The sequence below is a fragment of the Tachysurus vachellii genome, chromosome 14 (genome assembly GCF_030014155.1).
Source record: "Tachysurus vachellii isolate PV-2020 chromosome 14, HZAU_Pvac_v1, whole genome shotgun sequence".
Classification (NCBI taxonomy): domain Eukaryota; kingdom Metazoa; phylum Chordata; class Actinopteri; order Siluriformes; family Bagridae; genus Tachysurus; species Tachysurus vachellii.
Genome location: NC_083473.1, coordinates 17,151,291 through 17,174,063, shown reverse-complemented (window position 1 = coordinate 17,174,063; position 22,773 = coordinate 17,151,291). Strand labels below are relative to the sequence as shown.

General features: G+C 43.5%; 1 protein-coding gene across 1 annotated transcript; it reads right to left on the bottom strand.

Moving 5' to 3' along the window:
- Nucleotides 1-78: 78 nt before the first annotated feature.
- tubgcp6 (tubulin gamma complex component 6) lies at nucleotides 79-22,482 on the bottom strand. Its single transcript, XM_060887176.1, has 25 exons — nucleotides 22,256-22,482; nucleotides 19,953-20,777; nucleotides 19,215-19,378; nucleotides 18,247-18,463; nucleotides 17,485-17,646; nucleotides 17,196-17,317; nucleotides 17,007-17,070; nucleotides 16,826-16,935; nucleotides 15,216-15,307; nucleotides 14,946-15,085; nucleotides 13,052-13,198; nucleotides 12,556-12,637; nucleotides 11,916-12,004; nucleotides 9,697-9,812; nucleotides 9,465-9,603; nucleotides 8,914-8,997; nucleotides 5,807-8,831; nucleotides 4,638-4,805; nucleotides 4,318-4,486; nucleotides 3,650-3,791; nucleotides 3,244-3,438; nucleotides 2,658-2,790; nucleotides 1,932-2,145; nucleotides 1,651-1,844; nucleotides 79-861 (listed from the first exon to the last, which is right to left on the bottom strand). The coding sequence occupies exons 2-25, from the start codon at nucleotides 20,748-20,750 to the stop codon at nucleotides 770-772; spliced, it is 6,858 nt and encodes a 2,285-aa protein (XP_060743159.1). The 5' UTR covers nucleotides 20,751-20,777; nucleotides 22,256-22,482; the 3' UTR covers nucleotides 79-769.
- Between the last annotated feature and the right edge of the window lie 291 nt (nucleotides 22,483-22,773).

The following is a 22,773-nucleotide window of genomic DNA, read 5'->3' as shown; positions in this document are numbered from 1 at the left end:
AGACTATAAACAATCCCAGTAGAGGTCACATGATCTGTGGTAACGCGCGCATGCTGCTTCTCCTTCAGCTCGTGCGATATTATGCAGATAAACACTGCTGGATTTTATACACAAACACCAAACCTCCCTCCAGAACATTTCAGTGTAGCTGCAAGAATACTGATTCGGGATGCGGGTTGCTCCGCCCACTGAGAAACACTGTTTCCGTGGCAACCAGTAGTAGGAACAGTCACTTATGGGTCACTTCATAGTGCAGCGATAAAATCAATGTGTGTGAACGCAGCATCAATTAATTTTTCTAAACATTCCCCAAGTTTGTTCTGATTGGATAAATTTGGTCAATTAAATGATTTAACCTTTTTAGTCATTTTCTGTCAAGGAAACACAATTCTATTAAGCTTGTAGATTTATTTAAATTCAAAATCAATTGCAACAGCAGTAATTGGACAAGCTGGACTGTACAGACAGGCACTAATTTTCTATGACGAATCCTCAGGTCAATGTCCAGTAGGCAAACATGAAGAGGTGCTTGAGTCCTTAACTGTGGAGTTAATTAAGTAGTCTGGGCAAACTGCTGAATTCCTGAATGGCAGGTGAGCACTGAATCCATTGTATAAAAGGTGAAAACACACACAGCTATAATACATATAGCACTGCTCAGTACAGGACAGCTAGAACAGCTAGAAGCAGATCTTTTGCATACTGAAAGCCTCCCTGACTTCAGTGTGAGGCTGAACATGATCATTTCTCACTGAGAGGCATAAATACATCATGAGTCCTTGTAGTAGTTGTTGAAGTTAAGCCGCAGCAGGAAGTCTTCTAAATGAGGCTGGTAGCCTTTATCCACCAGTTTGGAAACCACTACAGACACAAACACAGGAAAGTTTACAGCTTACTGCTTTTCAGAGATCTGCAGACCTAGAATTTACCGTCACTTACAGCACCCTACATTTACAGCATTTGGCAGATGCCCTTATCCAGAGAAACTTGCATTATTATAAACACCTGCGCAAATAAGGGTTAAGGGCCTTGCTCAGGGGCCCAGCTGTGGCAGCTTGGTGGTTCTAGGATTCGAACTCACAACCTTCTGATTATAAGACCAACACCTTAAACACTAGGATCCCATATCACCTAATTTCATTTCCCTTTACTTCAATAGCACTTTTAACAATTCATTGTCTCAAAGCAGCTTTACAGAAGTATAAAAAAAGAAGAGGAATATATATATAATATATATATAATATATATAAAAAAAAAAGAAGAAAACTAAGAATAATTTTTTTTTATTGCACCATTCTAAGTAAACTCTGGAGCCTGTTGTGTGTTAAAATCTCAGGAGATCAGCAGTTACAGAAATCCTCTAACCAGCCCGTCTGGTACCAGCAGCCATATCACAGTTTACATGACATTCTGATGGCTAATGTGAACATGACCCAAATATCTGCACGACGTTACACACTGCACTGCTGTCACACTGATGTTCAGCTGAATAGATCATTGTGTATCTGTTCCTAATAAAGTGGTCAGTGCATGCATACTGAAAGGTGCTGCTCCAGACAATAAAACATATCGTGTTTACCTTCAGGTTTATGAGCAATAACAATTTACCAGATAAATGTTTGCTCTGGGTGTGTTAACGTGCAGACTCACCTTTGAACAGGAAGCGAGAGTAATACTTGAAGGTGTTGTATGACTGCTGCATGGCGATGAAGCTCGGGTGCACCGCTTCACCCTGCTGAGTCTGCCAGGACTGAGCGATCAGCTGGCCACGGAACTTCAGGATGAGACTGAAGATGCTGTGGATGATGTTCATCACGGGAGCGGCTTTCTCCGTCAGCAGAGCCCTGCACAGTAAGATAAAGGCTGATGATTGATGTTCCGGGCGAAGAGTGTGAGAGTGTGTGGAGTGTGTAGCAGTGCAGTGCAGTAACCTGAAGATGGCCCTGTTGAGGTACTCTGCGTGTGTGTGGTGGATGGTGTCCAGGTCATTGGCACTGCTCAGTTTTTGTGTGAACTCGCTCCAGGAGACCTGCAGGATCTGATTAGCGATGTAACCCTGGATCACCTTCACAAAGTGCTGCATCTCATGTCTGTAAAGCTGCAGCTGACGGAACTGCACCGAGCGTCCTGCTCCCTTTACCAGAGCTAAATTCAGATATACAGAGCGTGAAAAAAGGTGCATGGATGTAGCTGATACTTACATAGATTCTCTCACTAATATTTTCAATAAAATTCTATATATATTAAAAAAAAAACAACACACACTCAGTTCTCTAAACAGCCAATCACGTGGCAGCAGCTCAATGCATAAAATCGTACAGACTCAGATCAAGAGCTTTAGTTAATCTTCACATCCATCAGATAGAAGAAAAAGTCTGATCTCTGTAACTGACGGTGTCATGCTTGCTAAGAAGCTAGGAACAGGAATCTGTGTCCATCACGGGCACAAACCCAACCAATACTGGGCGATGTTTTTCTAGTCTTTGGATTCAGATTCCTGTTCCTAGCTCTACCCAAACCATCTGGTACCAACCTCCACCTGACTGTAGATAAATGCATGAAGCCTTTTCCCCAGATAACCTGCAGATGAGACTGAATAATGCTCCTTTAACCCTGATAAGCAGTTGGACCCTTCAGCAGTAAGAAGAGCAGCTGACCTGTGCGTTTGAGATGAAACCACACGTCACTGAGAGACCACACCATGTGTTTGAGCTGCAGCAGGAAGGAGAAGAGCCGGTTGTACTTATTCATACAGCTGTCTGTTATTATGATATTCAGAGGCCAGTCCACCTGAGAGAGAGAGAGAGAGAGAAAGAGAGATGTACACTCAGAACATCAGCAGTGGACAAATTAGTAGCACATGCCTCTGGACAAGGAAGTCCAATTATTTCTTTTTATTTTATTCCTAAAAGGATATTTCAACAACCAGAAAAAGATCCTGCTGCCCTGCATACATCAGCTGAGGAACTGTGTGCGTGTGTGTGTGTACATTAATATTAGATATACATATGTACACACTAGATCTTTTATTTAAATAATGAACTAAAAAAAATGACCAGAGTACTACCTAATAAAAAGTATTCTCTACCCCAACATCCATCACATCATATTTATCTTATTTCACTAACTGGTGGTTAAAAAGAAAGAGCAAGAGTGACAATTGTATACGGTACAGTAGATGGGATTAACAAAGCAGTGAGACGACTGAAGATACTGGGGTGTGTGTGTGTGTGTGTGAGGGACCTTGTAGCGCAGCTCGAGGCAGTTAAGTGAGTCAGGAGCGTGGGGATGGAAGACCTCGGGGAGGTAACGCAATGCAAAGGTGAACTTAGGAGCCAGCTCACTGTCACCATGCACACTGTACTGCATGGCCTTGTTCAGGATGGAGTTCAGCACGAGGGGTGTCAGGAGCTCTCCAGGGGTTTGCCCACTGCCCAACTACACACACACACACACGCACACAGATTACACTCATTTCAAAGAACAGATTACATCTAATTCACAGTCATGTATAATTTTTAGTGAAATGATTGAAATCCTTCTCCTGAAGCTCTGGCAGATGGAAACCTCTTCCTTTTTTCCCCCTCAAGGCTCAGGCTATAAATATGGTCTTTTCAGGCTGCTGGGCCAATTGATGATCTGCTCTCACCTTCTCAAAGAGCCGGTCAGTAAGTGACAGCGCAAATTCGCCATCTTCCATCAGTAAGAAGTGCCGCAAAGCTTCAAAGTGCTTCTCCACTCTCAGCTCCACAAAGAAATAATCCACCACTGACTTATTCACCAATGACAAACTGAGGAGAGAGAGAGGTGTTCATTACTCATCATTAAACCTCTCATGCATTTATTCTGGCTCGCATGCATGCTTGCTCCCACACACACACACTCACAAACACACACATTAAGTCTAGACACTACCAAAAACACTATACGTTTTGCTGTACAAACACTGGATAAGGAAGCTTTTGGACCTTGCACACAGATACAGTATAAATAAATAAACAAAACAAACCTGTCAAAAATAATGTAAAAAGCTGCATTCAACCAATCAGGAAAAGACGGTGAAGTCGATTAATAAAGCTGATTAATAAAGCTCTCTCTTGAAGGGTCTTACAGGAAAACTCCTTTAAGAGGTAATGCATTAGTTAGTGTTTGAAGTTTGAAAACTGCTAGCATCATCTGAACGTGACAAAATCACTCAGTAGAACTGAAGTGATAATGGAACGAAGCAACCTCTAAGCCTACTGCAGAATTGTTAAACAAACGAAAACAAAAACAAAAAAGCAATTAGCATTTTCACAACACTGTTAATGCACTGACTGTGTGATGAGCGGGGTCGTGACGGAGTGTTTCATGAGCACGGGGAGGGGCATCATCTCACTGAGCTGCACAGCAGTCGAGTCTGTGGCACAGTGCACAGACGACTCCGCCGGGAGAACGTTCGGCCCACGGGTCACCTGCTGCAGGAGCTGAGCATCGGGGGCTGACACTGACACACACACACACACAGTCAATATCATATTGTGTTAATTCAGGCTTGCTAACAACTCAAGCCTTGCAGCATACATAAAAGTAATATTATTCATGATCAGTCTCAATCTCGTTTCCTACAGAACCGTTTAAGAATGAAAGACACGCACTCATTTGCCTGTAGGAATCCTCGTACTGCTCAGCATGGTACTGAGAGGCCAGCCTGAGGAGGTAGTCATCCTCTGGTCTCTCCGAGGGAGACAGTCCAAGCCCCTGGGCCCAGGCACTGAGACCCTCACTCAGAGTCAGCAGCTGTGTTTGGGGAGCAGCTGTGGCGTCTACTCCATCAAAAAAGAAGAAAAAAAAAAAAAAAAGAAGACAGCTCATACACATACGCTGAAAAATGGCTTCAACAGATCGACACTGCTGTAATGAAAAACTGAACAGCAGCTTGCTGCATCATCACAAAAACCTTCATCACATTTCTGATATGGATGCAGAGTGGAACTACAAATTTCCAAACATGCTCAGAGATGATTATGTTATTCAGCTCAGAACAGGTGATCTTATATATCAGTAATGTATATGATCTCATCATACACCTTCCTGAATGTGGATTCAGAACATAAGATTAATGTTATAGCTGATCTGTGTGTATGTTTACTGCAGTTTGTCCCTCTACTTACACAAGTTTAACTGGTACGTTTGTAGGAAGTATAAATATTGTGATATTGTGTATTGTATAGTGGCATAATATGATATTTTTCTCATATCACACACTCCAATATAACACTATATTTACGGACAGGGATCACAGGAAAATATCTTCGCAATATAATGGAACACGGATACAGATGTAAACGACTGCTGTCTTGCAGTTAACTCTTACAATTTGTCTTCTAGCTACAAAAAGACTGGTACTATATAGAAGTAGTCAGCTCAGTGACAATACTAAAGCTAAACCAGCTTATTAAAAGCAAAAGAAGAGGTGGAGATATGAAACCAGAGAAAACCATTTTTTTTTCAATGTATACAATCTATGATAGTATGCCACTTAGGTTTGCTGACCCCCAGAAGCATGGTAGTTTCATTTAATGACACTTTTATTCAAGATATTTTAATGTTCCTACCAGTTACTTGTTACTTTCAGTAATTGAAGTGAAAACATCACAGAATTTATCCCAGTATCCGTACATTGCCATATCGCTCAACCATACAGTCCATTTTCTCTCATTCTGCTTAATGAGACATTTACAGGAAAATGTGTATTCATCTTGCTCTTGTACAATAGTGCTACAATATTGTGAAAATGCTAGATCAGTGCACGTCTTGTTCTTACCCTGTGCCTCTGGCTTGTTCTTGTTCTCTGTGGGCAGCTTGAATCCGATCTGATGGGCTTCACTATAAAAGCTTCCAGGCTTGATCCCCTGCACCACACACCCTACACCAAGGCTGGAGTCAGAGGAGTGTCCATAGGCACTACCTGGGAGAGGGACCTGCTGAGGGACCTGTGTCCCCATTACCACACAACCCACACCCAGTGTGGAGTCTGAGGAGTGCCCATAAACACTACCAGGGAGTGGCGAAGGCAGTGGGTCTGAGCCAGATACGACACAGCCGACCTTCAGTGTAGAATCTGAGGAGTGACCGTAAACACTGCCAGGCAATGGGGAATGTGTTGCTTCAGCTTCCGGTATAAGACAGCCCACTTTAAGAGTGCTGTCTGAGGAATGGCCAAATTTGCTCCAACGAGGGAGAGACGAAACGACATCCGAGACAAACTCACCCACCTTTATATGAGCATCAGAGGCGTGGCCGTGGATATTAGAAGAGGAGGTTACGGTTGGTACTTCAGATACATGCTCACCAATCTTTATATGAGCATCAGAGACGTGACCATGGATATTGCGAGAGGCAGTGGGGGAGGTCACCTCAGAAACAAGCTGTCCAACTTTAAAATGAGATTCAGAAGCATGGCCATGGATATTTTGTAAATGTACTGGTGTAAGAACCTCAGAAACCAGTTCTCCTATTTTAATGTGGGCATCAGAGACATGGCCATAGATATTTTGTGATGGTAGTGGAGTAAGAACCTCAGATACCAATTCTCCTAATTTAATATGGGCATCAGAGACATGGCCGTGGATATTTGGTAAAGAAACAGGTACAGTAACCTCAGAAACAAGCTCTCCAACTTTAATATGGGCATCAGAAACATGGCCATGGATATTTTGTGAAGATAGTGGAGTAAGAACCTCAGAAACCAGTCCTCCTAATTTAATATGGGCATCAGATACATGGCCATAGATATTTGGAGAGGCAACTGGTACAGTAACTGCAGAAACAAACCCATCAGTCCTTATGTTGGCATTAAAAGAATGGCCCTGGTCAGTATTGGATGAGGAAACACCATCTCCCACTGAGACATTGTTTTTAGGTTTGTTTTGGACATTAGAGTCTGGGATACTAACAGGGATCAGAGGGAAAATTACTGGCATTTTTTCAGTGGGGGAAGTCACCTCAGAAACAAGCTGTCCAACTTTAATATGGGCATCGGAGACATGGCCATGGATATTTTGTGAAGGTATTGGAGTAAGAACCTCAGATACTTGTTCTCCTAGTTTAATATGGGCATCGGAGACATGGCCATGGATATTTAGAGAGGGAACCGGTACAGTAACCTCAGAGACAAGCTGTCCAACTTTAATATGGGCATCGGAGACATGGCCATGGATATTTAGAGAGGGAACCGGTACAGTAACCTCAGAAACAAGCTGTCCAACTTTAATATGGGCATCAGAGACATGGCCATGGATATTTTGTGAAGATAGTGGAGTAAGAACCTCAGAAACCAGTTCTCCTAATTTAATATGGGCATCAGAAGCATGGCCATGGATATTTTGTGAAGGTATTGGAGTAAGAACCTCAGATACTTGTTCTCCTAGTTTAATATTTGCATCAGAGACATGGCCATGGATATTTGGAGAGGAAACAGGTACAGTAACCTCAGAAACAAGCTGTCCAACTTTAATATGGGCATCGGAGACATGGCCATGGATATTTGGAGAGGAAACAGGTACAGTAACCTCAGAAACAAGCTGTCCAACTTTAATATGGGCATCGGAGACATGGCCATGGATATTTTGTGAAGATAGTGGAGTAAGAACCTCAGAAACCAGTTCTCCTAATTTAATATGGGCATCAGAGACATGGCCATGGATATTTGGAGAGGAAACAGGTACAGTAACCTCAGAAACAAGCTGTCCAACTTTAATATGGGCATCAGAGACATGGCCATGGATATTTTGTGAAGATAGTGGAGTAAGAACCTCAGAAACCAGTTCTCCTAATTTAATATGGGCATCAGAGACATGGCCATGGATATTTGGAGAGGAAACAGGTACAGTAACCTCAGAAACAAGCTGTCCAACTTTAATATGGGCATCAGAAACATGGCCATGGATATTTTGTGAAGATAGTGGAGTAAGAACCTCAGAAACCAGTCCTCCTAATTTAATATGGGCATCAGATACATGACCATGTATGTTTAGAGAGGGAGCTGGTACAGTAACTGCAGAAACAAACCCATCAGTCCTTATGTTAGCATTAAAAGAATGGCCCTGGTCAGTATTGGATGAGGAAACACCATCTCCCACTGAGACCTTGTTCTTAGGTTTGTTTTGGACATTAGAGTCTGGGCTACTAACAGGGATCAGAGGGAGATCTATTGGCATTTGTTCATCTAATGTCAAAAGGGGCTGAGCATGTTGCTCAATAGCTTTGCACTTCTCTGCCATGCTAACTTTTGGTAGTTTTGGCTCCAACACCACACCACATGGTGAAGGTTCCTTTTCTTCTCCATATAAAATCTTCTCTTTCAGCAGTTTGTTTGTCTCCTGACATTTATTCGGGGCCATGTTTTGCTCTCGTGTCTGCGACTTATGCCCTGAGGCAGCACCATCTTCCAGCTGAAGTGAATTATGTGAAGGATGGCCATGTTGATTTGCCCCAGGCTCTGGGACTTGGTAGGAGAGGGATGGAAGAGCAGAGCATGACTGGGGCCTAAGGCATTCCAAAGGGCTATAGGGGGAGGAGAAGTCATAGTCTGAATCAGGGATTCTGGAGAATTCAGAGAGGTCACAGCCGATGTCCTGTAGAGCCTGCGCCACTGTTGCACTGTCCGCAGGACGTGGAGGGAGGAGGTCTGTAATGTTAATTTGATCTGAGATCAGAACATCAATGTTCCTGGTGGAAGGGGGAAGAACTGCAGGAGGGCCAGGAGGAGGCAGATTCATATCAGAAGGAGCAGTGGGCTCCTGCTCCATGGTCATATTTTTCATTTGTATCTCAGAAGCTTGGGATTCCTGCAACACAAAGGGAAAGAACACATTATAGCAAGTTGACCCACAAACACAATTCCCTTGAGAGAGATACCCGGCCACAGACCTGCTGATTCTCAGGTGGTTTCTTTGTAAGGGCTGGATCCTGAATGGGGCATTCCTGTCCTAAAGGATATCTCACAAGCAGAGTCTGGAAAATAAGCACAAGCACAAACACATTACCCTCTGTACAGGTCAGAACAAGGCCAAAATCACAAGAGAACTGGGTTAATATTGCTTTTCCAGTGTACTGAGGCACAGCCACAGCTAGTGGCAAATATAAATCCGAAAATTATACTTTGATGCTCAAAAATCAAACAAAGCAGACAGAAAAACCATTTGAGACTCGTCATTGTCTTGACTTAACAAGAAGAAAATAACTAAATTGTGGGGATGCCTTTTAAGTCTGAAACAATACAAAAAAAAACCCCAAAACAACAAAAACGTACAAAAACTAAAATAGAGACTGGCAACCCTGACACTGTTGAAGACTCAGACTGGCAGGATTTTTATTTATCAGAATAATGATCAGAAAACACTGATGGTAATATAATAATCTAGATGAATTTAATCTGAATAAATTCTCCTTCTATGACTGCGGCAGAAGATCCTGTAGACCTGTATGGCGTGTTGATCCTGCTGTAGGAAGTTCACTCTGGCTTCATGTAGTCTAATCCTCTGTACTTTCCACATGGCTCTCCGCTCTTTCTTAGCTGCCTCCTCAGACAGACGGCTGTACTGCGCTATCAGGTCCATGCTGAAAACACACACACACACAGCTTCAAAAACCAGTTCAAAGTGTATACTGGATCTTCATTGTGAATGGAAATGCAGACCGCATTGTTCTTACCGTGCCCTGTGCTCCAGCTGCTCCTCGAGGGCCTGCAGCCTCTGTTCTCTGTCTCTAAGCTCTCGGGCAAAGCTATAGTCATCCTCCTGCTCCTTCTTTCTAACAGCGCTCCGCCACTGCAAACAAATCCATGTTATTTGCTCTTTCTGCACTTGCTCCTATCACAGGTAGGGAATGTGGTAATGACTCAATTTAGGATTGGAACACTGCATATATAAAGGCCTCTAGTTAAATAGTGTAAAACAGCACAGAACCGGCTGGGACTGTTTAATCTGCAGCTTTAAAAAGGCAGAACTCAGGGCAACACATGAGACTGAGCACCTAAGTACAGCTCTGCTCGATAAATAATGCAGGAACTATATTATGTCCAGCAGTGAGCTATGATTTGTTTTTTAATCAGTGATAGTTTTTCTATTTTCTATTATAACTGTGTGTGTGCAGTAGCTATTGAGTAGATAATGTGAATTGTAATTCCACACACACATGCACTTATTTATTTATAGTATATTCCTAATATATATATATATTTTTTTTTGCTTTTTAGAGTTTATAGATTTATTCCTGGGGCACAAGACATTACTGATATACTTAATAGTTACTGAGCTAGTTAACTTACACAACAACCTGCTGTTCCACTTAATTACTTTCCAACTTACTAACCTACCTACCTGCGTGCTTACCCATGTGCCCTCTATCTTACAGTAACAATGAGTGTTTTAAGTTAGAATGATATTATTGGAATCAACAAAATAAAAAAAAACACACACAACTCTACACAACATTTCCGAGGTCTGCAAATCAACTCTTCACTCTCGGTAACGGTCCCTGGATGTCCAGGATAAAGGAAGGCTGCAGCGTTCTGTCAGCTGTGTTCTACAGCCGTTCCCTGGTCCTGTCAGTGTTAGTGATTTGTGCAGTAAGTGCAGTTTGCTTTCACAGGGTGGAGCTCTGACAACTGTATGGATGCTATAAATATTCCAGCAGCACTGGTGCTGTGTGAGAACGCAATAGACTCATTACTGAAGAAAAGCATTTTTACGTGGAAACGTTGGGCAAAAAGTGTGTTTTTAAATAAAAATGATATTTAACAGCACTTCTAAAAATGATATCGATGATGGCAGAAGATCCAATAGTAAAGACAAATAACTTCAATATTAATTTCATTTTATGCATATTTTTTTCTATTTACATATTGTATTTAATTTATAAAACAGATTTCATTATTAAAAAGCTACCTTTTGCAGAGTAATATAAACACAAACGTGGATTAACTTCGGTTTTGTTCCTTGTAGCTACACATGTATCCCGAGGTCAGTTTCTTTTTTATAAACTGTAGATAGACTCTCTTTTCTTTCGTATCAAACCCTACTTGTTTTAAAGCAAGTGTTTCTTCGTCTGTTATACCAGGATACACTCAAACCTAAATGAGATAATACGGTAATAAAAAGGTGAAGATTTGTTTGTATGAATTTTAAGGATTAAGGTAACGTAAAGCTCTTATCGCAAACATTTCTGTCTTCTGCTCATTAATCGTAATGCTATCCATGGAAGAGCTGAAAGTGGGTTACAGATTAATTGGATTTGAGATAGTAAAATCAATAGACTGATGTGCTTATTCCGTCCCCCGGCACCTTATCTTTCATTATTAGAATCTTTTATATTATTACAAGGAAAGGCTGCTGTTCTGGACTCGCTAATGGAATTTTTTAAAACGCAAAATGAAACAAATCATAAATCATACTCTTTCCTCAGCTTGCAATGAACATCAAAGTGGCAGCGTAGTAGAGGTCGTAAATAACTAAGCGAGCGAAACAACACCCTCAAAAGATAATACCAGGGGAAAAAAAAAAATCAGGCTGATGCTTAAAAGGGGGGGGAAGCAGCCATTTGCTTCAGATGCATTTGTGAAGCAGAGACATAACACAACATCGAATACCTCAGCAGCTGCTCTAATGGGCAATAGAGCACAAAGGACCACATTAGCATAAAGCACAGAAAACTATTCTACAGTAAGAAACACTTCGTAGCTCTGTGATGGTCTCTTTCATCTCGTCCGACACTTTGCACTTCACTTTTGTATTCATAACCTGGAACAGTCTCAGAGTCGGAAGTGTGTGAAGTGAGTCAGACAAGGAGGGTCCTGAGAGTTCCGTGAGAAATGAACAAACACTCCTCGTGCATTTTAAACACGCTTGTGCCTTGTTTCCTGAACCTCTTACCTCTTGGTCGAGCTCTAGCTGCTGCCTCATCTCTTCGTAGCGATCTCTTTTCTTCGCCTCCTCAGCCAGACGCTGTGACACCTGGCGGCCTGCAGGAGGTGCAAGAGCACAGCAAGAACTCAGCACTTTCCATGGAGTTGTTCATTTACTTTATCCCTTTTTTTTTATTACTTCCTTCCTTCCTTTGGGCTTGCACAGTTAGTGGCACATGTGTTTATCTAAAGCCTGATTTCTCCCTGCAGGAAGGAAGTGTGCACCCGCTCTGATCCGATCAGTGGTCTAACGCTGCACTTTTGCATTTCCCCTCAGAAATGAGCGTTTCAGGTTCACTTAACTGTTCTGCTTGGCCAACTGGAATAAAACTCTAACACACTTTTAACAAATTAACTGTTATATCAATGTGCTTTATTTTATGAACGGTCTAAAAGCTCCTTCAGAAGGCCATGTCCCCCGCCTTGCAATTTCAGCTCAGTATCATATTTTCCTGTCTCACTCGTCTTCAGGCTCAATGCGCTGATGACATATTTCATTAAGAGAGCAGCGATTGTTATATAACCGGCTGTATCTCATTTCACTAGCACGAAGAAGAGATAGAGAAAAGCAGATGTGATGGATACGGTGCATGGGGACGCTCGCTGACCTCGGATGCTCTCCAGCGTCTTGGCTGCTGACTCTCTGACCTGATTGATGAGCTCTTGTCGTGCCAGCTCGGTACGTAACGCCTAAAGTATGAGAGACAGAGATAGAGAGAGGGAGACAAATAGATAGGGAGGAAAAGAATGGGGATGAGAGTCATAAAAGAAAACGAGCACGTTTCTGCCTTCTAGCATTAAATGTCCTGCATTCCGTTTAAAAATGTGTTAATGGATTGTATACTTCATTTCTCCCGGGATCATCATGATGCCTTAACTTAGAAGTGGTGCATTTATTCACATCCGGAATCAACTACGATGGGACTTTCTGTATATACAGTAGGAATATCTAAACCTCCGTCTCATTTCACGTCATTTTTTTAAAAAGCTGTAAACCTGTGGGTCAGAATTTGATTAAATCCCAACAAAAAAAAGCATCCATCTCTCACCAGTTTGAGAAACAAGACACAGGGACGGTATAGTATTGCAGTTGCAGTGCAGTACCTGCTCCTCTCTGCTGACGGCGCTCTGCTTGGCGATGGTCTCCATGCGGCCACGGTACACGGCGCAGTCTCTCTCGATTTCCTCCACCTCCCTCAGAGAGAACGTCACGGCGATACGAGGCACAGGCACCTCCGACCAGATATAATGCTACCAGAGACACAGGATATGAATGCGCTTGGCTTAGCTTTCAGTTCCACCTCCAGAACTGTTTAAACTGGCACTCGCTGTGCTTAATCCTGATTGCTCCTATTCAGATCACTGTTATTTTAATTACGTCCTTTTACAGTTTTCTCCCCTGTGTAATTGGTCAAACCTTTTCATGTCCTTGCTAAGCCGGAGTTAATTCAGGAGAATGAACAGGATGAAATGTATTATTTGTGTGGTGCTCAGGAAAAACCCATTAGATGCGATTTTTAAAAAAAAAGGATATTCTTTGACATTATGTAATGGGCCACATGTACTGTAAGAGACTTCAGGAAAAAGAAAATCCAATGAAAATATGCTGCTCTTGATGCTGCTGCAACACGAAGCTTATACTAAAAAACGTTACAACTATCAAAGAATGCCGTGTGAGCAAAAATATCCGTTCCTCCCTCTACTGTCAATCACAGTGACACCAGTCAATCTGAGCTGTCTGTGAGCTCAGGTATGAGGAAAGAGCAGCTGATGCGGTCAGTCTACCTACACTGACAAACAGCAGTTTGAGAGAGAGAGAGAGAGAGAGAGAGAGAGAGAGAGAGAGAGAGAGAGAGAGAGAGAGAGAGAGAGAGAGAGAGAGAGAGAGAGAGAGAGAGAGAGAGAGAGAGAGAGAGAGAGAGAGAGAGAGAGAGAGAGAGAGAGAGAGAGAGAGACAGATAGAGACAGATAGAGAGAGAGGGAGAGACAGATAGATAGAGATGGAGAGAGAGATAGAGAGAGAGGGATAGAGAGATAAAAAGATATAGAGAGAGAGAGAGAGAGAGAGAGAGAGAGAGAGATAGACAGGCAAACAGACAGGCAGACAGGCAGGCAGGCATCAGGCAGACAGACAGACAGGCAGGAAGGCAGGCAGACAGACAGGCAGACAGGCAGGCAGGCAGACAGGCAGACAGGCAGGAAGGCAGGCAGACAGACAGGCAGACAGACAGGCAGACAGGCAGGCAGACAGGCAGGCAGACAGGCAGGCAGGCAGACAGACAGACAGGCAGACAGGCAGGCAGGCAGACAGGCAGACAGGCAGGAAGGCAGGCAGACAGACAGGCAGACAGGCAGGCAGACAGGCAGGCAGACAGGCAGGCAGACAGGCAGGCAGACAGGCAGACAGACACAGGCAGGCAGACAGGCAGGCAGACAGGCAGACAGACAGGCAGGCAGGCAGACAGACAGGCAGGCAGGCAGACAGGCAGGCAGGAAGGCAGGCAGACAGACAGGCAGACAGACAGGCAGACAGACAGGCAGACAGACAGGCAGACAGACAGGCAGACAGACAGACAGACAGACAGGCAGGCAGGCAGGCAGACAGGCAGACAGGCAGACAGGCAGGCAGACAGGCAGGCAGACAGGCAGGCAGACAGGCAGGCAGACAGGCAGACAGGCAGACAGGCAGGCAGACAGGCAGGCAGGCAGACAGGCAGGCAGGCAGGCAGGCAGGCAGATAGGCAGACAGGCAGGCAGACAGGCAGACAGACAGGCAGAAGTAAAATATGTCATTTTCTAAGCTAGATTATTAAGCTTATATTGTAGAAAATGTGATGGGTTCTTCCCGAGCTGCAAGGGACGCAAAGTAATGATTGTCTAACAACAAGCGAGATGAAGTGTGAAAGGTGATGAAGGTGATAAAGGTGATGAGCAACTGGCAGAACCTTGTTTCTGTAACAACAGGGTTACAAGTGTGTGTTATCTCTAAAGATCAGACCTGTGGGCAGCAGATTTTCAGCAGGTTGATGGTTTTTCCACAGACGTAAACATCGTTGGCGATATGACGAAGGAACACGGGCACGCAGTCCTCTGCGTCCTGAGAGATCAGAGTGTAGCCCTGCACCCAGAAATGCTTATCTACGAAGAAACAGAGGAAGACACGTCCTCAGAATGGAGAATGACTCGATTCGATCTGTGTATGTGCTTTAGATAAACTTTGTATGTTTGTTAGAATTAAAAAAGTCCCTTAACAACCATGCATGCTCACCTCTGTAGCTCAGGTAGTCCTCGTTCACCTGGATCAGGAACTCTTTATAGACGTCTCTGAAGACGCCACTGTACACCCAATCTGATACAAACCTGCACATAGAGTGATCACTGTTCGCTCAAAGAAATTCTGCGCTTCAAGTTTCACTAAAGGGCAAGCACTCGCTGACAACAGCGTTATAACAGCAAGAGCAAACGAGGCTTCATAAATAATTCCAATCAACATATTGTGCAAACAAATGAAGGTTTTTTTGGGGGTTTTGTGCATTGTCGATTGTGGAGAAACACGACCCCAGTCCAGGAGTGTGATGTAAATATGCGTATGTGTAAAACTTTAGGCATGCGAGATCTTTCCTTTGAGATGTTCATCTGCTAGGGTGTGCGTCTGCTACCGAAGCTTGCGGCAATGTCATCATTTAAGTTGCGACGCGCTGTGTTCGACGAGAGCGCCGTTAGATTACCCTCAACCCCATCAGACTCAGAGTTTCCCATTAACTTGATGTACCATATGTCCTGGAAATAATTTCTGGGAAAATCAATTTTCTGACTAAATCGATAACTCTTTCAGAGTAGGTTTCAGCAGTCTAGAGGAAAGTAATTCAAAAGTTCAACTACGTGCGAGGGACCCATAATTTAGAATTTGTTTAATTAGCCTGTAACTGGCTTCGCTTAAGACTGTGTCTGCACAAATGTGCCTAAAAGCTGTCACTGACAGAGTGAATGTGTGTGTTTGTGAGATTGGGTGTGTTTGTGAGATTGAGTGTGTGTGTGTGTTTGTGAGATTGAGTGTGTGTGTGTGTTTGTGAGATTGAGTGTGTGTGTGTGTTTGTGAGATTGAGTGTGTGTGTGTGTTTGTGAGATTGAGTGTGTGTGTGTTTGTGAGATTGAGAATGTGTGTGTTTGTGAGATTGAGAATGTGTGTGTTTGTGAGTGAGTGTGTGTGTGTGTTTGTGAGAATGTGTGTGTGTGTTTGTGAGATTGAGAGTGTGTGTGTGTGTTTGTGAGATTGAGAGTGTGTGTGTTTGAGATTAAACGTGTGTGTGTGAGAATGATAGTGAGTGAGTGAATGAGTGAGTGAGAGTGTGTTTGTGAGAATGAGAATGTGTGTGTGTGTGTTTGTGAGATTGAGAGTGTGTTTGTGTGTGTTTATGAGATTAAGCGTGTGTGTGTGTGTGTGTGTGTGTGAGAATGATAGTGAGTGAGTGAATGAGTGAGTGAGAGTGTGTTTGTGAGAATGAGAGTTAGTGAGTGTGTGTATGCATGTGTGTTTGTGAGAATGAGTTAGTGAGTGTGTGTATGCATGTGTGTTTGTGAGAATGAGAGTTAGTGAGTGTGTGTATGCATGTGTGTTTGTGAGAATGAGAGTTAGTGAGTGTGTGTATGCATGTGTGTTTGTGAGAATGAGAGTGAGTGTGCATGTATGTGTGAGAAAATAAGAGTGAGGTGTGTAAGAGTGAGTGAGTGTATGAATGAGTGAGTGAATGTCTCTCTCTCACCCACTCACACATTCAGAGAGACACAGAGGCCGAGACACAGAGGCCGAGACACAGAGGCCGAGACACAGAGGCCGAGACACAGAGGCACAGAGACCGAGTCAGGGTCAGCACTGACCGTGTGTAAGGCTCACAGCTGCTCTTGAGCAGAGACAGCAGTACAGGGTAGTTCTCATTGCTGCAGTTGCTCTGTGCTTCGTTGTACAGGTAGGAGAGAAGCTTCACACCCTGCAATAACACAAGAGTTACATCCAGCATCTCATTCACCAAACTCTAAACCACATCATTACTTTACTCACCACAGGAAACCCTGCCTGACATGACCCACCAGTGCCATCCACACAGCACAGCTCTGAGAGGTACCTGATACACACGCACACACACACACACACACACACACACACACACACAACAAGCAGAGTGGAGTTAGCAGCATCACACCAGCATCCCCTAAATAAGACTACAGGACTAAACCATGCGTCTCCTACCTGAGCTGTCGGCCCAGCTTGCGGAAATGGAAGCCGATGGTGAGGAGGCTGAGAGTGGCGGGTGTGCTTAGTACACACGCTCTGTAGTAGTGCAGATAGCGCCGCAGGCCGGCTGTAAACGCCTGAGACACACACACAAACAATAAGCCCATTATTAGATTTGTCTTAAACATGTTTGTGCTTGGACACTAATGAGGACGAGAAGGAAACGTGACACTGGAGCACGGCTAAACAGCGACTCGTCCTTGACAGAAGCCAAGGTTAGAGCCGCTGAACGGAGGGCCATTACCTGAAACACCAGGCCTTTCTTATCAGCAGAGCCCAGAGAGAAGCGGCTCAGGCGAAGGTAATGCGTGCCGTACTGCGCCAGCTCCTCTAACAGGCGAGACACGCTCTCCGGGGACGTTCCAGACACACACACATCCGCACGCACATCAAACTGTACACTCGACTAGAACAGAGGAAGAAAATCTGATGATGTAGATGTACAGATGTTGAGAAGGCTATCATCACAGGCTTCTTTAACACATGTGGAAACACAATATAGTCCTTATTTAGTTCTTATTTTCATGCCAAAGATTGTGAAAGTGTTTTCGTTGCATCAGCTGGGCCACAGTCGAGCCGTAGTGACGTGCTCCTCGAATTGGAGGAAGCAAGAAGGACTCATCAATCAAAGTTTCCTTCAGACTTGTATTTTAATGGATGGCTAGACAGTTATTTAATTAAAACACGTAGCACTTTTTGAGTAGGAAAAAAAAAACAACACTTTTTGCATCGATAAGAAAAAAAAAGCGGCTCAGACGATGTGCATACTGTAACCATGACAACGGATACTTCGACTACGTTACTTGTTCCAATGAAATAGATATCTACATTGTTACAGATAAACGCTGAGGGAAATTGGTCGCCATGGTTACATTATGTCTGTCACATGAGCCAGTACTTTTATCAGTGCACACGCTCACTCTGGCACTGCATGCTAATAACAATGCTGTGTGATTAATGGCATCGTCACAAATTCATCCACCCGGTTGTGTGAGAGTAAGATTACCTCATTGAGGGGGAAAGTGACAGAAGCCACGCCTATCAGCACGTTGAGGAGGTCTTTAACTAGCTGAGTCTGGCAGTCCAGAGGCAGGGGCAGGAGAGGAGAGGGAGTGTGAGAGGAGAGCATGTTCCTCATCTCGCCTTCCCAAAGCCGATACAACTGGTCAAACGCTTGTCTGCCTGCTTCCGTCAGATACGGAGGCTCTTTCTGACCCGGAGGACTGGAGAGAAAATGACAAATGAATGCAAACCGAGTAACAAAATGCTAGCGAGCAAGAAAATAGGCCCGAGCTACTGAACGTCCTTAGTCATCAGGCCTCATTTATCATTCTACTTTAGTAAACCTGTGGAAATGTTAATGTGAGTCGAACCGGACTCAAATCTAAATCAGATTAACTGACATGATTCTCATTACTACACCGGCGCAGTTAAAGACAGCAGCAGCTTTGGTGTTCCTGTGGGTTTGAACAGTCAACCTTCTGATCGGTAACCACAGAGAACCCCATGGCTCATCTGCATATAGCGACGCCTACAAAACTCCATAAATGGACAAGAGCCCAAACAACCGCGAGCACGAAATGAACAATCGGGGTAACTCCTCTCTCACTTACAAACATGGACTCAAACATCTCTGTTTGTGAGAATTCTACAATTTCTGAGTCATAAACAATTTGGTTTATATTTGAAACTTATAATTGTACATCCTAAGTTGCGATATTCCTGTAAAGCTGCTTCATAGAAACGTCCAATTGTTAAAAGAGCTAAACAAGTCAAATGGAATAGTACTGAACTGAATTATACAGCAAGTCATTTTTTTTCCCAGACTGAAGAAGCAGTTTGTCTTTAGTTGTATGTTCATGAAGATTGAGGCTTACAGATGCTATTTTAGGTCAGAGAGAACAGAAGAGAATGCTTTAGGGAGGGAGATTTGATAGACTTTGTACGCCCTGCTCTGGTTATTCTCACTCTTACCAGCCCACGTTTTCCCAGCAGCGACGTCTAGCAGGTACAAAAGTGCGCAAGGCCTCCCATACGTCAGGCTCAGGGCTGGGGCTCTGCTCAGACTGTGAGTCAGGAGTCAGATTAGAGGCAGACTGGAATCCTTCATCCTCAGACTGATCCAAACACTGAGGAACCTGGAGCCAAAAAACAGTATGAAGAATCACAAGAGAGAACCACGTCGGATTTTAAGCCTTAGAAGTCTTGACGCTTCCTTTTCAAAGCCATCATAGGATTAGCTAGTAAAAAGTTGAGCTAGCAAAAACGGTTTGATTTATGAGCTTGTGTGGATCATCTTGACATGACATCCAAGAGTTTACTTTGAAATGTGGGTGCGCATTTTAGATCGCTAAGGAGCCGATTGCTCAGAATGAACAATGTTTGGCTGTCTCTACTATTCCTGCATCGGATTCCTCATATTTTAATATAATCACTGAATGAATGAATGAATGAATGAATGAATCGTTGGAAGATGGGACAGAGAAAAAGCTCTTATTGTTTATGTTCTTAGGTCCTAACAAAAAAAAAAAAAAAAAAAACTTTTCACTTATGTTTGCTCTTTTCCTCTTATACACCACTGTGACTATGCAAGCAACATCCCCCTGTGACATCAACTGCAACAAATACAGCAACAAATCAGTCTAAACAAACGTATTTCAAAGTTGGCCCAAAACTAAAAAGAACTGGACTGATCAAGCTTCAGCGTCTCACCCGTATATTGAGTCCTGTGACCTCTGCGTTACTGGGCACTGGTGGCAGGTCCAGCCGGACATCTAAATCCGCTGTCCTTGAGTGCTGCAGCGCTCCAAACAGAGACAGCCTAGTGTCTCTCTCGAACCTCTCCTCTCCTTCCAACCTTCTCTCCAATCCAAACAGTCCGGTCCCTGGTGGAGCATCCAATATGCTAAGAGTCCTGCAAACCCCCCTGAGCTCTCCCCACTCCTCCTCACACACCAGAGCCCAGGTCCTACTCTCCAGCCTCTGCAGCTCCTCGCTGAGGTAACCAGACAGTGGAGGTCTGCGCAGCACAGGCCGCTCACGCCGCATGCAGTCCCTGCTGAACGAGGACACGGGGGGAGGACCTGAACCTGCCAGCTGTGCCAAGAGCTCCAGCACTGAGTCCAGTTCAGTCAGACCTGAGGAGCGGCCTGCTTTACGCAGCTGCCCCAGCAGACCCTCAAGCCTCTCTGCGTCCTCGGCACGACCCGAGACGCGCAGGTCAAAGGAGATCATAAGCATTTTGTTGTAAGATGGTGTGCAGGCTAAAGCGCTCGTCATTGACGATGTGGGTTTGGATGAACTGTCCTGGAAAAGTTTGGAAAGCAGCATTGCGTAGGCACGTCTACGGAGGGTGCGGTGGAGCGATGCACGAGGGACACCACTGAAAGTGCGGCGCTTCCATGACACTCCGGACAAGCTGCGATCACACAGTGCAGACAGGAGACCTGTAATGCTGCTGCTGCTCATGGGAACAGAGGACATCTCTGATATACCACGTTTACTATACATGATGACGTCCTCAGTGTACGATGTAACCTGCGAGACGAAATACTTTATTAATAACTTCAGTGGAATACAGTATACAGCTAAACTTATGTGGACCCCTGACCATCACAGCCATAAGCTCCACACTTCTAGAAGACTTCCACTAAATTTTGAGTGGATTAGTGAGTTTAGACACTGATGTTGTAAATGCGGAAGTCTGGGGTTCAGTCGGTGTTCCAGGGTCATTTGGGGTTCATTTGGGTCACTCAAGATTTTCACTCCAACCTTAACCCCCCATGTCTTCTTTGTCATGCTGGAACAGGGTTTGAGTCTCAAATTTCCAGTAAAGAGAAAGTGTAATGTTACAACACAGTCATTCTGCACAATTGTGTGCTTCCAACAGTTTGAGAAGAAGCACCTATGGGTGTCCATATACTTTTGACCACAGAAGTGTAGCTAGTATAGGCAGGCGATACTGAAGTTGCACCACATGAACCTCTGAATATTGCTTAGTTTCATTAATTTTGCGCCAAATAAAAAGAATAACCGCAATGACTGTTACTGAATTACTGCATTAGCAGGTTGATTTACCAGCTGGTTAACTAGTCACTTTGAAGTCTTCTTACCATATTGGTAACCATAGTGTCTTTATTCAGAAAGATTTCTGTTACATAAATTGTTTAAGATGTGTGTATAAATACTGAGAGAGTTAGGGCTGTGATTTTTAACATTTTAACATGCTTTATATGGCCAAAAGTTTGTGGACACCAAAACTGTATAGAATGACTGTGTATGTTGTAACATTACAGTTTGTCTTCACTGGAACTAAGAGACTTAAACACACTTCCAGTATGACAATGTCCCTGTGCACAAAGCTCCATGAAGACATGGTGTGTTAAAGTTACAGTGAAGAACTGGAACGTCCTGACTCTGAATTAACCCCACTGAACACCTTTGGGATGAACAGGAACACTGGCGCCTTGCACATCAGTGCCTGGTAAAAGGTCCAAACGATTTAGTGGAAATACTTCCTAGAAGATTACAGCAAAATATTGGACCAAGTCCATATTAATGCCCAAGGTTTTGTAACAGAATGTTTAATGGTCAGGCTTGTAGACACATACACACACCAAAATACACACAAACACAAAACGCACACACAAAAACCACACACCAAAATACACACAAACACAAAACACACACACAAAAACAAAACACACAAACACACACACACACAAACAAACAAAACACACACAAACAAAACACACAAAAACACAGACACACAAAAACACAGACACACAAAAACAAAGAAACAAACACACACAAACAAACATGTTAGCACTTAGCATGTCATGTGTGTTTACCTGATGGTAAACACACATGACATGCTAAGTGCTAACATGCTGGCTATGTGTTACTTCGCTCTGAGCGACATTAATAATCTGGATGAAATGATTTCTGCAGTAATAAAGGATAATTAGCTGTGAGGTGCTGTGATGTGCAGTGATGTGTGTTTGTAGTAGACGAACCGCAGCACTCCCGGATTATACCGCTGTAGCAGTGCAGCGTTGTTAGGACTGCATCCGTTAGTCTCCTGGTACTCATTGTTAAAACCGGAAAACGCCAATCCTGTAAACCAGTTAACTACAACTCCATGGGATTTATATGTAGTTACGTACAACTTATAAAAAATACATTAATCTTATTGTTCATGAATAGAAAAAATACACAAACAGTCTCCTGTCATTTGCCTTGGTGACCGCGCTGGATTCAAAAAACCTGCCCACAAACTGATCTGATTGGGTAAAATTCAGTGTCCTGAGCTGCCATTGGCTGCGTGTCGTGTCTTAGAAAGTATTACTTCCGGTAAGAGAGCCCGCCTCCTTTGAACGCTATCATGTGGTTTTATTTATTTGGTTTTTATTTTTTTCATACAGATTACAATATTGAGATACAACACAATTAACATGACTAAATTAACATTTGTTGGTGAAAATTAAGTAAAACGAATTAAAAACGATTTAAATAAACACACACACAAACACAC